Consider the following 17049-nt stretch of genomic DNA (forward strand, 5'->3'; position numbering starts at 1 on the left):
AAATGAGGAGCTGCCAAAAAGTATGCTAAAGGACAGTTTTGAAAAATATAACATGTTATTGGGTAGACTGTGTATTAAATAGGAGCAGGACTTGATCAAAATCTCCATTATTACAAAAAAATAGGAACAGGAGGGCGTTCCTCAATTCTTTTACTAGGTGCTGTTAGTGGCAGTAGGAGTTCTAGCCCTGTGCCATGCAATGTGCCCTTATGATGGTTTCTACTACTAGAGAAAGGCATTCTGCAATTTGGAATATAAACTTATCCCTTCCACTTAATGAGTAGGAGTTACTTAACAAAGTTCCAGGATCAGAGTCCTGTGATTGTAGCAGCCAGATGCAAACTGAGGAAGCCTGTGTAATACTGTAGTTGCCTGTAAGACATCTCTCAGGTAGAGAGTCTGCCACTGTTGTGTTACTGTGCTGTGTCAAACAGGATGTATCTGAAATCAACAGAAATGCTGCCAGTTGATTGCTGCAGTAAATTGGGGGAATATTATTTCTTGGGTTTGTATTAACTGCATCAAATAATGTATAAATAAATTCTTTTTACTGACTGATCAATAATGAAATCAAGCTGCAAATTGTGTGCTATTTCTCCCTTGGATTTGAACAAACTGTTTTGTGATTCCTTGTCCAGAGTAGAAAAATGAGAAAGTTATTAAGCACTTCCCTTGGCCCATATTGGGTCCCATTATGTCTTCAGTAAATACCTCATTGGTATCAATGGGGATTTCTGATTTAAAAACTGATGGTGTGATAGGCTCTATTTTTATTTGCTTCAGTTGATCACCCAGTAGGAGTTAGCATCATTTATCCAAGATGACGGTGTCACTATTGAAGGATTGTTTCATTTTGAAAGAACATAGTTTATAGTATGTGCAGTCTACTAGCGCTGCTTTATTTTGTCCAAAGTGATTGTTTGAAACATCGCTGTCTCCCTTTAGTTTGCTTGTATAGTCCTCGTATGAAGCTTTCATGGACACAAGGAACCACTTGGTCTTTTAAAAACAAACCAAACAAATCTAGCATCTTTCTACTTTTTTTTTTTCCCAAATGACTTTATATAATATGTCTTAATCCTCCTGTAGACAGGGCTGACTCTTGCTGATTCAGCGTTATGGAGAGCGGCCTGAGGATGTCAGGAAAAGTAGGCCACGTGCAGAAACTCTTCCTCAGGCTTCCCAGTTCTAACAAAGCTGGGAATGAAAATTCTAGAGAAGCAGAAGGGGAGAAGTGGCAGGATGGAGGAAGTGGGAACCGCAATGGGATCATGGGTTGGTACACAGGAATGAGGAGAAATGCTGTTCATGGCTAGGCATAGCATATAAAAGCAACCATCTACTTCAGAGGTAGAGATGAAAGGGAGAAACTTAGTCCTCTTCCCTCCCTTACCCTTGCAGCTCTCTTCTTCGTTTTTGATATCCATTTTTCACACTGTTCCCTCTCTAGGTGAGGCTACTAGTGGATTTCTAATCCCATACCTGGCTGCATTCTTGGCCATATCCTTAGCTATGTTACCAACACCTAAGAGTCCCATCACCCAGCTTTAGACGAGCAAGTGTGTCAGCTTCCTCCAGACTTTCAACTTAGCACAAGAAACTCCTGTAAGAAGTGAAAAATGCTAGCCCACTCCTGAGCTTAGTAAGAAACCCAGTGCTGATGGGAAACACTTTTGCAGCGGAATCAGAAATCATAGAATCACAGAAACATTTCAAGTGTGGTACATATAGAAATAACCAAAAATATTTCTAAAATCTCAAAGCCTATCAAATAAAAGACCTTGCCTTATTTCTCCCATATTTTGAAAACAGGGGAGACAAGTAGGACTATTCCTATACTTTGAAAACAGGAGAGACAAGGAGGACTCTTCCACTTGAAATGTGTAAAGATTCTCAGTATATTTTGTAACTGATTACTCTCCTCTATTCTTGACTGTCCTAATGAAGCACACATGAAACTTTCTTTGTTACTGTGGCTGGACTTTCTTCATCACAGATGCATGTAACTTCTGGGAGTGGTGCACATGTACAGGACAATATGATGAGAAACAACTTGTGCAGGGACAAGCAGCCCGTGTGACTGTGTGTGCAGATGTGGTACAGCAGCAGAAGGTTAGAAGAGTCCTTCTGGGCTCATCTACTCACCAGTCTCATTAAAGAAAAGCTATTAGTTACTGGCCAAGTCTGCATCTTGGTTGGCAGTTCTGGTTATTTATATAAAAAGCCCAGGTCATTTATGTATTAAGGCAAATGCCACCTCTCTTCACTGGAGTGCTTTCAGTCCCTGTCCCTTCTCCGTTCTAAGTGGGTGTATTGATTGTTGCAACGGCATCAGTCCATAAATATGTGTTGTTTTTTTAAATTTTTTTAACAAACTGCCAAGAAAGGGGGTCTATACTTCTTTGCCTCCTTCAGGAATTTGCAGCCATAGGTTGGCCTGTGCTCCCCACCCCTTGGCTGCACCATGAATCGTAATGAGTGCTGGGGCAGCTTATATAATGGTAGGGCTCACCTGCAGCCCTGCAGAGAAGGATGAGAAGAAGGAGCTGCTGTTTGTCTGGAGCTCTGCAATCGAGAAAAGCTGTATTTCTTGTTTGATTTCATAACTCGGAATTCAGTCACCACTCCTAAGGGAGGTGTCGCTCTGAGTTGCTGCTCTCCCATTATAAAAGTTGAAACCTGCACTGTGGCATAGGCACCCTTTAACATCTGGGGGGGGTTGCTGCTTTCTGATCCGTGTAGAGCTGCTTCTCTTTTTTATTTTATTTATAAGTCAGGTTGATGTTTTTTCTGCACTGATCCTCTCACCATATTTCTCTGTGCGTGGGTATGATAATAAAGCTGCATAAGATAAGGATGTGATTTTTTGACTCTAATTTTAAAGGCTATAGTTTTTGGTAGGTAGAGGGAGACTGGAAAATCTATTTTTATGTGATGGTTTGGAAGAGTAAACAAAAGGCCTTAACATCTTGAATGCAGTCTCCTTGAATAATGCAATCTATCCCAAGCCATTTTGGATACAGTATATAAATAGCCATTACATCTTTATTTTATGTACATTGCTTTAAAAAACTTACTTTCTGCTTTGCCACACCAGTAGCTAGCTTACCTTTGTTCCTCAGCTTTGCATCCATATTTGCATAATGCAATACACTGTATCACTTAAACTCTTTACTAGCACAGGCCATCCAAGTCAGAACAGGTTGCTGTTTTCTGTGCTATGCTAAAACTGAGTATCCCTAATTAGTCACTCATCCATAGGAAAAAAAACTGTTATGAACACCAATAAAGACAGCTTTTTGTACTTCACTTGCTTGTATATGAGTTTCTTACTTAAGAATTGTTAAGGATTCTTACTTTTTTTTATTTTTAATTTAACCAAAAAAAGGAGATTGCTGTGTCGTATGACTATAGGCTGCAAGAGAGCTGGTTTATTCAATATGGTGGAGATGCTTGAACTTAGCTGTGTGACATAAATACTGTTCCTTTTAGGGGATGTAATTTTTGAGATTCAGGATGCAAAGGGTGTGTTCTAAATTTTTTTTCCCCTGCGTGGTGCTCTGCCTCACTGTATTCAACAGAGTTGAATAAATCTGAGGTGAAGTCGGGCTTTTATGTATATTTGTTTGTCTTTGGCTCTTGCATCACATTTGCTTTTTGTTCTGCCTTTTAGACTTGTTTGGCTAATGGAAAACTGACATCTGTGGAGTCTGCAGCACCAAACACGTTATGTAGGCTGACGAGGTTCATGACCAAGCGAATGTTAACTCAGAGGCAATCTTTAATTTTTTTTTTTAAATACAGTTTGGAATTACATCACTATACTATGTCTGCATGCATTAAATTTATCTTGGAGATGATATATTATTTGGTAGAGTGTACTCCAAGAGTACAGGTATAGGCCTGGTATAGGTCTGACTTCTGAACCTATCCTCTGATCTCTTTCCTTGGTCTTCTGCTTTTGGCAGTATCTTAGTGATCCATGCCAAGGCAGGTTTACTCAGTTCATTCTTCACGTTCATTACAGGCATTAGGGATGCTGACAGTTGCCAAACGTAGTAGTATGCATTTGTGAAGTTTTGGCAGGGACTCCTACCTTATGGAGGATAAAAGAAAGCAAGCTGTGATACAATTTTATTGCCATCCCTTCTTGTACAGGAGGCTGCTTTTAAAGAATTAACTTTTGTATTAGAAAGTTGAGAGGAATGAATATATTGCATGATGCTGCTGCCTCTTAACATGATTAACCAGGCCTATGAAGCTCATGTAGAACAAATGCATGGCTTCTACACTTACCCATGTACCTCCTGCAGGTCTCTAACTCACTCTGGAAAGCTCATGGAGGCCTTTGAGAGCTACTTGGCTAAATACTAAGTCCAGCCAGGTAGTTTCAGAATTGTGCTGGAGAGCTTAGCACAAAGAAAGACACTGCAGAAATGGTCTATGCTTCTATTCTTCCAATCCCAGGGCATTAGGAATCCATGTGCTGCAGTGTGACTGGTTGGACAAACATGATGCCAAGCCAACTGCTTGTGACCTGTTTAACGATGTATGGCAGTTTTTAGAAAGAACAGAGGCTTTAGTTGCTGACAGGGCACCACAACAGGAAAGGGAAGTTCATAAAGTCTTATAGGAGACTGCTATTTTCTGTCCTGACTTAATGGATTGTGTAGTTTTTAGTATTTTAGGGCAATAGAGTAGGCTTCAATGGAGGCTTTTAAATGTACTCTGAATTTTTTTTTTGCAAGTGGCTGTCTGCTGATTGCAAGTAATTGGTGTGAGTAACTCTGCATGGCTGAGAGCAAATCAGTATTATGCACGCAGATCTTTTATCTGTCTTGCTGCTTGGGAGTTTCTCCAAAATCTAAAAAGCTTAGCTCACGATGGGGAAACAGCAGCTTTACAGCATAGTCAATTTTCTTTGAAGCACAACGCTCTGAGCTGTTGGCTGCTGTTTGTTAAACCTCTTCCACTGCCTTGTAGGAGCCGTCAGCGCTACCACTGCTGTGCTCCTACACTGAAGTAGTAAAATTTTGAAATCAATAATGCATGACTTGGCTTCTAATAATGCAACACAAACAAACTATTAGTTAAACAGCTGGCTTCTGGCTCTAAATGTATAATCGGAGTTAATTGAATCCTTGCTATTTTATTTAATCGTTAGTAACTACCTAATAAACTCTGGAGGTGATTAGGAGCAACAGTAACTGCATTTGTCATCTCTCATGTCTGAGAAGATGAAGCTCTGTTTTCTGAACATGAATCCAGGCTGATATCAGGCCAACTACATAACAATGGAGCTCAAGTCAGTGTATGACAAGTAAATGTCTCTCACCTGTGCTAGACTGGCATGATGTTCTGTTGGTTGAGGCTTTCTGAGCACTCTGAACTGGGAGAGGTGGCACTAACAGGACATGTTCAGCAGCAAGAAGCCATCAGGTTTAGCGCTCATTGCTTTTCACAGCAAGCAGACTTCTCTTTTGAAGAGATTGTAGTAGAGGTATACAGCTTTGTGTCTGATAGACCATCCTGTTCACTAATGGTCATTGACCAAAATATCAATTTTAGAAGTCTTTGCTATGAAATGCAATGAATTGAAGCAAGCATACATCTTAAATATCTCCTTGAAGGGCACTAGCTTGTGAATATTGACTAGTAATACTGATATAACTTGGAATCCAGACTATTTTGGAATTAAAGTTAAAATATAAAACAGTTGAGCCTGACTTGAATGTGGTCTTAAAGATATATTTTGTGGCACCTAATAAATAAGGTGTGTTAAATCAGCTGCTATTTCTCCTGTCTTAAATGAGCCTTCATTTCCTCTTTAAAAAATACATTGTCTTTCATGAATCCCCTACATAAGAATGGTTTTAAAACAAAGTTGCAATCATGAAGTACTACAAGTGTACTTGATAGTACGTGTTAATATTAAATTAAAAAGGCCATTTCTCTTCATAGTAAACTGGGAAACAGTGTGGAGAGCCAATACCAAAAAGAAATTTCGAGTTCACACCAATATGAACAGGAATGTTGGACTTCTGAGAATCTTCCCAGGAATCACGGCTGCTGCTGTAAGTGTCACCACTTTACTTTGGAAGTGGATGAAGTGATGCTCCAATACTTGATTAGTTACTTGAAGTAGGACAGCTGCATTGTTTGTAGCAGTGATTGGGATTTTGGAGGGAAAGGAAAGGATCTGTCTTCTTCTGACAATTGCTATTTTGAAATATCAGGTCATTAAAAGACTATTTTTATACGCCATAAACTGTTGATAAAAGCTTTTCAAATATCTTTTGTATAGCTACCTGGGCTTTGAAACTTAAAATTAATTTCTTATCAGGGCTCATAAATAGGTCAGGTATGGTTTTGTAGAGAAGTGTAGGCTACAATGTCCAGGAAAATGCTCTCTTGCTGCATATTGAGGCATATTAACAGATATCTTGTCAAAGAATACAATATATGGTGGGTGGAGTGTGATTATTTCTACAACTCATGCTTCTTTTTTAGGGTTCGTTTTGTCTCACACTCGTGGTTACCATGACCCTCAGCATTCACAGAGAGCTGAAAATGAGAAGTGGGATTTTTTTTTTCCTTTAGAAACTCTTTTGCAGTCTGTGATTTTAGGTAGATTAGTCTTTAAATTTTTGTCTAATATTAGTTCCATTAAATTGACAGGTCTTTTGTGGCTCTTGCCATCTTAAATTGAATTCAGTAGTTTAAGCAGCACTCCTCAATTATATCACCATTCTTTTTAGGCGAATATGAACAGATGGAAAGACAGAGGGGTGGTATATTTGCAATAAAACTCCAACTGCATAGTTAGCCTCATGGGGGTTTACAGTGTATTGCATTTAGCATATGTGATCAGCAAGGAAACATCTAGGTTGTTTAAAATACATCTTTCTAGGAAGAGGACTTTGGTAGGCATTCTCTTACAGTGAGGCAAACAAACTCAGTATCAACTGGCCCAGAATATATATTAGTGCCTCTTTTTTTTTTTTTTTCTCTTTGAGTTAAATCAATTGAGTTTTGGGTTAAAAAACTCCAGGCTTCATTAGAATGTTCTTTCCTGAAAGGTGAAATATTCTCTCTCTTAGGCAGACATTGGTTAACAAAACTCTTTGCTAAAGCAAAAAAATCTGGGCAGGGGTGGGGAGTTGTAATCTCAATTGATAATTCTGCATTTATTTCATGAGTGTAAATCCACATTTTTATTCTACCAAACAGTGCAACAGTATAGCCTGTTAATGACCCTTGAACAATAGCATCCTTTTTCACACTCAGGTAATAACTCTAGGAATTTTAAAGGAAGCTAGAGAGGGAAGTTCTCATTTTTTTAAAACTTATGCTACAGTCTCAGTTATTGCAAATGGGGAGCACAGAAGGGCATAAGAAGACTATAAGGCATGAGAACCTTTAAAATTATAGCAGGAATAGACCATTTTTAAAAATGCGGTACCATACATGAAAATTTTAAGGTGACTTAAACATACCTTTTGTCTCTTTCCTCTGTCTTGTTTTTAAACAGGTAAAAGCATTTCTTCAGCCTCCAATTGAAGGCATTGTTCTTGAAACTTATGGAAGTGGCAATGCCCCAAACAACAGAGAGGACGTGCTGGAAGAACTGAAGAAAGCCGCTGAACGAAAAGTAGTGATTCTGAACTGTACCCAGTGCTTACGAGGGTCTGTTAAAACCGTCTATGCAACAGGGCAGGTGAGGATTGTGCATGAAAGAAACATCCCACTGATACAACTTGATTGCAAACTGCTGGTAGTCCCAGTGTATAAAACCTGTTTTACTGACTGTAAAGTGATTGCTCATAAAATAACTACATCTGAAAAATCTTAATCCAGAGGTATTTAAATGCGTATCTACAAACAAGATCCTGTTCCTCCTGGTCTTAATGGTGGAAATAGTCAGCTCAGTTCTCGAATTATTGTTCACTCCTGTCATGTACAGCACTCCAGGATACTTTGCATTAGGTTGATAGTATCTCAGAGGGATTCCACTGAGCTAAAAGCTGGTTTAGGGATCAGATGTTCAAATAAAGTAGCTCTTGATAGGATAACAGTTCCTTAGGTACAGTGTGGGAGCATCAAGAAAGCCTGCAGATGCAAGCACTATTCCAAAACCCAGTTCTTTATTTGACTGGAAGTACAACCGAATTCAGTGCAAGATTGGAGAAAAGTATGTAAGGAAGTGTCTGTCTTGAAGAATGGAAATCAGTTTAGTTAAACCTATGAGGGCTGCTTTAAAGCAGGCTTTGTGTACATACTGTTCAGGGCATTTTATAGTGAGTTTCTCAATTGTGTATTGAAACATGACAGCACTGTGGCTATTAAGAGCTCAAAGCCATATAAGAATATGCGTTGCATGTGGTAGTGTGAAGGAAGCTGGTTTAACTGGCCTTTAGAAAAAGACCAGCCATTAAATAGCCAAGAAGCTCTACCAGAGGGTGACTCATCCTGCTGCTTTAGACACCTGGCTTTGTTGGGAGCAACCACCTGTCTGGCAGAGCCAACCTCTTCATGGCAAACCTGAATACCCTAGTCTGGTGCTGAAACCTGTCACTTTTAACTTTGCTTTTGACACATCTTTAGATTATATTTGCACGTAGTCTGTTTTGAGGAGAAAGAAAAGGAGATTGCAAGAGTGTTTTTTTCACCTCCTTGGTATCCAAACTTGGTATTTTCTGATATAGGCAGTTATTTGGGTGTTTGTAAAACTTTTGTGTAACTTAATGGAGATGTTTTGAAAATCACTGACTTTTGCTCTGTAGCAAATACTATAGGAATATGTGGATTAGATGGAAAAATTCACATGGAAGTTAAGTCAATAAAAGACAAAATTTATATTTGAAAAACAACATGAAGCCTAGCTTTTATGCTATCTTCTGCTTGAAATAAGCTGCTAAAATATATAGAAGGAAAAAAAAAAAAGCCTTTTTTTCTATGCTCTGGTTAAAAGATTGTCCAAATAGACACCTCTAAAATGGCTTTGTGCACTCTGATCCAGACTGTTGATATGCTGAATTGAAAGATTCTGCACAAATCTTACTGAACCACTGTACAGCTGTGTGGAAATGCTTTCCCTTCTGGATTCCACTTTTTATGTGGAAAATGTTCTATATTGCTTTAGCATCAGTTGATGGAGGCTGCCCTGTTTTCTTGGCATCTTTTGAGGAGAAAACTGACTGAGACCTACAAAATTACTGCATGCTTGTTCTTTCATTGCCTTCTCCATTTCATGAGGAACCGCTCAGTGGAGAAACTATCATGGGTGAATGCTGTAAAGTTGCTGTAGTGTTGACTTTACTTTGATTTTAATTTAAATGAAATATTTCAAAGGTCTGCACATGGCTGGGCCAGTTTTCACTCATACAAGCCAGCCGGGTAGGTCAGCTGAATCCCTGGTTTCCCTTGAAGTGTTTGTTTTAATTAACTCAGTGTCTGGCCTCTGATCCCTCTACACAGTACAAACTTATAACTGAGGGGACTTTAAGTATAGGAAGGAAGCTGGGAAATCCCTTCCTCCTCCTCTTTCTCAGACCTACTGAAAAAGCCCTAACTGTTCTTTGATTAGTTCTGCAGTACAGAAAGTATTTCTCACCTTCTCTGTATGTTTTCCCATGGGACTTAAAATATGTTAGTCTGGGTCTCTTAGAGGTGGTTAATGAGCTAATTAAGGCTCTGTATCTTGCTTAAAATATTAGTTAAGCCACAACAAATTTTGAAGCTTAAGTTCATATACAAGGGATTTAACAGTAAAATGCAGTGCAAGAACCTAGTTCAAGATGCTTAGCTGTGAGGCATAACATTTTGGCAAAGAGAATGATCTATGATTTGCCCAGGTACAGTTCAGTAACAAGAGATGTGAAATTTCCTTTGTCTTTGCTGTTTTGTACACTTATGAGGCTTGCTGATCATAGCAAAGATCCTTCTTTTTGCTTTTGTTCAGATTGGGTTTTTTAACTACCAGAAAGATAAGTTATAAAGGTCATCTTTTTCAGTTGTTTTTGTCAGAACTGTGTAAATTACGTATTTTAGTTGCATCTTCTAAATCATACACTGCTCACGAAGCCTGAAAGGATCTAAAAGCACTCCTGCTGTGAGCACACAGTAGTGCTGGAATTCATCCAAAGCAATGCCCCATTAAAGAATGGTAAATATGTCTGTGTGAGAACAGCCTACTTGGCAGTGTTCAAAATGCCACTGGGTTAAAACAGAGTAACTGCAGCTTTTCAATAAAGGGAATCTGACAGCTCTGCAGATAGCTGATACGGACCTGTAACCTTTCCCTTTTAGCATAGCAAGCGACCGTGGCAAGCATTTGGTGGAATTCTTCAGTGTTACTGCATGAAAAGGAATTTAAAGTAAAAGTCATCTTTATTCAGCTTGCTCTAGTATTTGCTTGGTATTTGATAACTAAAATTTCAAAAATTACAGTGGCAGTAGGAGGAGCAAGAGAGTGGAGGCTCAGCTGCATACTGTGTTCTGTGTAGCTGCTCATCATTTATATGCCTTTTCTGTACACACAGGTATTTCTGAGTGCTGTGCTAATTGGAATCATTATTCCTTTTTATTCAGACTCTCGCTGATGTTGGAGTAATTCCTGGAGGTGATATGACACCAGAGGCAGCCCTAACTAAACTGTCATACACGCTCAGCAAGAGAAACCTTAGCTGGGAGGAGAAGAGGCAGGTAAATATTTGTGTGACCTTGAAAGACTTTAGGTTTCTCATCTACTGTGCTAACTCTGCTTAGCTTCATGCTTTGAGCTTCTCTCTTGCATTTAAAAGCAATTGTTTCCAGAGCCATAATTGGAACACCCCGTGGTTTTGTTTTTTTTTTTTTTTTCTTACAGAAAATACTATTAGACAAATAAAGATTTGTAGATTTGGAGAGAAAAAAATTCTCTGCATGAGTCAGGTGAAGACCATGACCGAGCCATAAAAATGCCATTAAATGATAGTAGTCTAGCTTGGATATTTTCTGTACTGAAAACTCTATGTGGAAATTCATATGGGAGACAGAATCTCATCCCTTCTGAAGTCAGCAAAGATCTTGTCACTGATCTTAGTGTGGTAAAGATTTCATCCCAGACTCATTCACACACAGCTAATTCTGAAAATAAATATTGCCTACAGCCTCTTCCTTTACAGCATTACTCATAAGAGTATTAGATTTTATTTCTCTAAGAGGAGATATGCTTTATAATACATAAAAAGTAGAGGATTATTATAAGGACCAACTGCTTTTAAAATCAGAACCCCTTTAACAATGTTCTTTCTGTTCACTGGTTGCTTAATCAAGGCTTTTTTCTGCAATTATACAACTATTTATCATGTTCTTTTTATACAAGGAACATGCAGCTATGAATTAGATAAGGAAGCAGCAGTCTGCAGGAATGCTTGAGTTTCTATGCTTGTATGTAGTGAAATCATAATCCTGACACTTTGGGAGCTGACATTATGATGAGTCACTCTCCAGACTTAACACTGCATGCACATGTGTATCTCCCCATGGTGCTTTGTTTTTATTAAAACTGAAACAAATTTGATCATTATTTCATGCTCCATATCTTCCAGCCAGTAGCAGCTGTTTAGAGAAACATAATTGTATACCTGTGATCATGAGTGTGGTGGCTGGAAGTACCACCTACCGTGCTTAGAAACAGTTTCAGCCTCCGAGCTTTCAACTGTTTGCTAAAGCCCTGGCTCTGAAAAATGGGAGGAGTTATGTGTGACTTCAGTGAGGATGTCCGGAACATACCCTGTGCAAGAACATGCTTGGCAGGCGAGACAGTGCTGTGTGAAGAGCAGTGTTCTTGCATGTGTTTGCACATGCACACTTTAGAAACCCCAGCTCTTCACTAGTGCCCCTTTGGCGCACGCACTGATCCTGGCACGTGCATGCACCAGCTTGGGGTTTTTTTAAATGCAAACTTTTAATCTTCTTGCACAGAGGATTATTTGACCTGGGACAGGAGAAACCTTCCCAGCTGGCTTCCTGCCTAGGTGTGTGAGTTAAAGCTTCATTTGAGATCCAGTTTGCCAAGGTGAGACAGCTGAATTACTCAGGTGAGGATTTGATGATGTTTTAGGTACCACTGGCACAAGGTACTTCTACATCTTCATGTGCTGCCCTTTGGAACGTACTACACAGTTTTTGTGTGATGATTTATATGGTTTGAAAAACAAAATTACTTTTGTAATTCCTTTGATTTATGCAGGATCGGTTTCCTCATTTCACTCATTGTACAGACCCACAAACAGTTGTGTTGGCACAACTGGGGGAGCAGCATGCTGCATTGCCTGGGCAGGAATGAGTGATAAAGACCAGGAGAAGAAAGCCTGAAAACATGTTGTCTGTGGCAATATCTTCAACTAAACATATCACCAAACAATAGTCTCCCAAGAGACGGAAGCTCTCCTGAAGCTGGCCTGGTTATTTTAGGATTCTCTTTCAACATGAAGAAGCAAGGAATGTGCCCCCAGACACATACAAATGTGTGAAGAGCTGGGAGGACTAAGGCATGTAGGACTTTGCACTGGGTGCATTTAGCACAGGTGCCAATTGCTAAGGTTACCTGTGTAAAGCAATGATCTCAACCTGTCAGATTCTAAAAGTGTGCCAAAGTGTTGGTATCCTCTGAGTTACATGCATATGGGACTCTTCCAGCAGACAGCTATGGTGTTGTCAGCTCTTGGAGGTTTTTTTTTTTTAATAAAGGGCATGCCCAGACATAAGTAAACCTGGGGCATTCCTCCTTCCAACATCACATCTGTTTCTTTCAAACTTTCACAATCCTGCTTTTTAAAATTCTAATTGAAGTAACTCTGGGCTTTACAGCTGCATCAGCAACCTTTCGTGAAAGAGTGCCAGTATGTAAAATTGTCCGAATTGAGGAAACCAGTTGCTCTTTCTTAATAACTGGCTTCTATCTGTGTTCCCCAGATTTCCCAGAATCTGTCTTTTGGAGTGTTTTCATTTCTTTATTGCCCCATTCAAGTACTTTCTACACATGAATTGGCTGACCTTTATACATTTTGATTTGGAGTTTTTTTCCAAGTTACATTTGATGCACCCATCCTGCAAACTGTTACATGCCTGTTTGCATACTGAATGACTAGTACTACTGTAAACCCTCTGCATTCAAAGCTGGATCTATGGCCAAATTTTAACAAAATCAGGGCTAATGGAGCTGTTTGAAAACCCATGGAAATCCATGACTGTCTACAGGCAGCACTGGGCTTTGTTTTGAGGCCTGTGTAGACAGTCTGTGTAGGAGTCCTGAGGTTTGTGAATGCTGGCAAACGGCAGCATTTCAGAATATTCTGGTCTTAAGCCTCACTCTGCTCATTACTCACTATCTTTGTGTTTTTAAGTAGGCTGCATCTTACCCCACTAGGGAACTTTTGTCTGCTTACTCTGAAAATGGGGGTGTTTTGTTATGTGCTTATTTTGGTTTCTTTGCTTTGGAAGAAAGCTTTATTTCCCTGTCTCTTGCCCTCCTTTGTCTTTCTAAACGTGCAATCTTCATGGGACAGTAACTATTTCTTTAATCTTTTGTCTGCATTTAATTAGTTTCCATAATTCCTCCAAACTATTTTCTAACTTGATAGTAAAGTTTTTTATTAGACTACCACCATATTTTTCCTCTGCTAACAAAGGGTTTGATTGCTTGCTTTTCAGATGCTGAGTGAGAATCTAAGAGGAGAAATGACTGTTGTACCCACAGGAGCCAAGATCTCTCTGAGAGATAGCAAGTTTATACAAGTGATTGCCAAATCTCTAAGTATCAGCAGCAAGGAGGTATATACACTTAAATATTTAGAATTAATATCATGTAAAGCTGCAAACTCAGTTAAATGAACCTAGATTAAAGATGAACAGCAAAGCTGAAAGAAAAATGAAATACTGTAGGTTTTATATTATTTTTTTTTAGTTCTGAGTGTCCCAGATAACCAATTGGGCTAGGGAGAAAGGACACAATGACACCAAAATGTTTTTAATTAAAAACATATTAACTTCCCCCCCCTCTTTGTAGCCCCATCTTGGGTTTATTTTCTTGGCTGGCTGGTTGCACTAACAAGCCTCAGACAGATGCTGTAATTCAGGGTATCAGTGATATGAAGAAGTGCTTTGTATTTTTGTGGTCAAATGTATTGACAGTTTGGAGCAATCCAAATAACAATGGGTAAAACAGCTTAATTGTACATGCAATCATAGAAGGCTAAGGAAGCATTACAAAAGTGTAGAGACACTTGTGATGTTTACTATTAGGCCTTCTCAACTGGAAAATTAGGAAAGATAGTGTTGGTTGTTCAGATGCTCGATTTTCTCTTGACTTGGTTTCAAGGAAGATGGCTTTTATTAACTAATATATGGTTCTTCTTTAGTGAACATGGGAGGATATTCAGGGGGCCTCGAGGGCTTATCAGGATACACAGGTGTCTGAGGAATCACATGAATAAAGTTGATCAGTCTTGAGGAGGCTGGACTATGTGGTCTTTTCCAACTCCCACCTGCGCTGTTTCTCTTACTGTATTGATGAGTAGCTATGGCATTAGAGATGGTAATAGTGTGTGCACCTTAAATGGTATAGATAGATATCAGGTACTTGTAGTGTTGCCTGGGAGGAATATAAATCTTATGGATGTGAGACTGACAAAATGTAAAATAAACATGAGACCTCTTTCCTTCCAAGAACTAAATGCTACCATTTTTAAATATCCAAGTGACTAATTTGGAAACTTTACATGAAAGCAAGGGCGGTGTTTTTATGACTTGGATATCAATCCCATTAGAGGCAAAGCTGATATTAAATGTTTAATTTTATTTGTTTCTCAGGAGTTAGGAGCCGTAAGAGATGCATTAATTCCACCTTTGGCTTGTGCTGCAGCTAAACTGGGTGACATAGACGCACTAAGAGCCATAGCAGAAATGGTAATGTAAAATTAACAGTTTGTACAGAACATTAATTTTTAAATAGAGCTGTAACTGATGGGAGGAAGCTATGCTCACTGGAATTGGTCTTACAATCAAGGTGCTTTGACTATTACAAGGTCTTTGCCTTTCAAGACTGGTATGTTCTTTCCCCTCTCTGGTTTTCAGCTGTTTATATTTTCTTTTGAACTGTGAAAATACAGGTAGATTAAAATGCAAGTTCTTATCTGCTAACTTTGGAACATTTTAAAATGGTTTGTGCTGCTTTCTTTTTGCTTAACTTTCTTTATACATATTCATAGTATCCAGCTTCTGGATGTAAATCTGTCATGATTAAAAAAAAGAACTTGAAAATTATATTTAAGCAAAACACAGTGCAGTGTTAATTCAGGATTTTTGGCTCTCCCCATAACTCTAACTTTGGTTATACCTGAAAAAAGAAATAGGCATTTCCCTGTCTTCTCATTTTTTCCCCCTCTTTGCCTTGGTTTACCCTACTCTTGAGACTTTGGTAATGGGCCTCAAGAAAGGATAAATATTGAAATTAAGATTAAACTAAAACAAGTAAAATTAGCAGTCTACAGGCACAAAGCTGCTGTATGGCATGCTGAAATAAAGAGCATATCTGAGGGGGAAAACATGCAGAAGGTGAAATAAATATCCTTATTGGCACTGAAACAATCCTGCAAGATTGACAAGCTTAACAATTTGGTGGCAGAATTAAAATGTGAAGTATGCACCTACTGTGTGACGTATGCAACAACTAAATGTGCAGCCATTATCTTTTTAGCATGTGAAGGATATGTCCTTTTGTAGGGTGGAAACTTGAGCTGTGGAGACTATGATGGCCGAACTCCACTTCATATTGCAGCCTCTGAAGGGCATTTACCACTGGTGGAGTATTTGTTGACGTCTGGCGCGACTGTTTATGCTAGAGACAGATATGGATCTACCCCACTGATGAATGCGATCAAGTTCAGGTAACAATTTATATACTACTCTTATGTAAAGTTTATAGACCTCTTAGAATTTTAGATTTCAAGTCCATCCCTGCGTTTTGGTCTTGTTGTGTCTCAGCAGTTAGGTGTAAATTACAGCAGTTAACACATATCAGCTTTCTTTCAAAGGATGTGATTAGCCTAAATGAAAAAAATTTTAAAAATAATATGAAATGAAAGCAAACAACTTGGTATGCATGCAGAATTTTAGCATAAAGTAACCTATTGCTGTCCTCCTGCCAAGACTTTGTCCGTAATTTCAGGGCTCCACTCTTTATTCTGAGGCTTCCTTATAAAACACAGCCAAACTGATCACTCTTTTTGACTGTCAGAAGTGAGAGTGCAGGACCATGGGCTGTCTGTTTTCTTTCTGCCCTTCCCTTTCTCATCAAGACCAGACTGTTTCAATTGGCACAAAGTATACCGGTAGGTTGACATGTTTTAATCTTTCCCTTCCACCAGTGCTTTCCTGACTCTCCTGCTGGATGACTGGTTTTCTGATTTTTCCCTTCCGCCCACTCGTAATTATATGGGATGGCTGCAATGCATGGCCCTGCCTGCTTTGTGGATTTCCTCTTCCTGCTGTTATGAATGTCAGCAGTTCTGGAATGGTAGCCATGGATTTCCAATTTATTGGCCTGTTCCACATTGTATAGTCCTAAGGAATGGCCATAGCACAGAGTATAATAGTTATCAGTAATCAAAATTTAATTTTAAAACACGTAGTTTGTATAGCCTGGGGATTCATGGAGCCATTGGTCTTCTAACGTGTTAGAAGCTGCATAAAATAATCTCTCCTTGTTTCTTTGATCCACTTTCAGCTCCTTATCTCATATTCAGTTTGTATTGTAGCAGATGAGAAGCCATTTTTTTCTGTACAGGAGCTTGAAATGGTTGAATTTTCGTGGTCTTTATGGATGACTGTCCCCAAATATTCTTGCAGCTTTCTAATGTTGACAGGTTCACCTGGTTTGTCAAGCTGGAGTTAGCTCCCTGGGAGGTCTGACAGTGTGGGATTACCATTGGCTGCAGGAATAACTCGAAGGCTTTTTCTGTTTCGAAGACCAGATGTAAAAAACTCAACAAACTCTATTAATGT

The 17049-nt window shown here is 39.0% G+C and overlaps 1 protein-coding gene across 2 annotated transcripts in view; it reads left to right on the forward strand.

The window, feature by feature from the left end:
• Positions 1 to 17049, forward strand: part of ASPG (asparaginase) — a 47226-nt gene that overhangs the window by 16335 nt on the left and 13842 nt on the right. For both annotated transcript variants that reach the window (XM_032691261.1, XM_032691262.1), the window contains exons 7-12: positions 5962 to 6074; positions 7532 to 7717; positions 10591 to 10704; positions 13699 to 13818; positions 14857 to 14952; positions 15769 to 15932. In XM_032691261.1, the coding sequence (XP_032547152.1) occupies positions 5962 to 6074; positions 7532 to 7717; positions 10591 to 10704; positions 13699 to 13818; positions 14857 to 14952; positions 15769 to 15932 (793 nt within the window). The remainder of the gene's footprint in view (positions 1 to 5961; positions 6075 to 7531; positions 7718 to 10590; positions 10705 to 13698; positions 13819 to 14856; positions 14953 to 15768; positions 15933 to 17049) is intronic.

Source organism: Chiroxiphia lanceolata, chromosome 6 (assembly GCF_009829145.1).
Source record: "Chiroxiphia lanceolata isolate bChiLan1 chromosome 6, bChiLan1.pri, whole genome shotgun sequence".
NCBI classification, from domain to species: domain Eukaryota; kingdom Metazoa; phylum Chordata; class Aves; order Passeriformes; family Pipridae; genus Chiroxiphia; species Chiroxiphia lanceolata.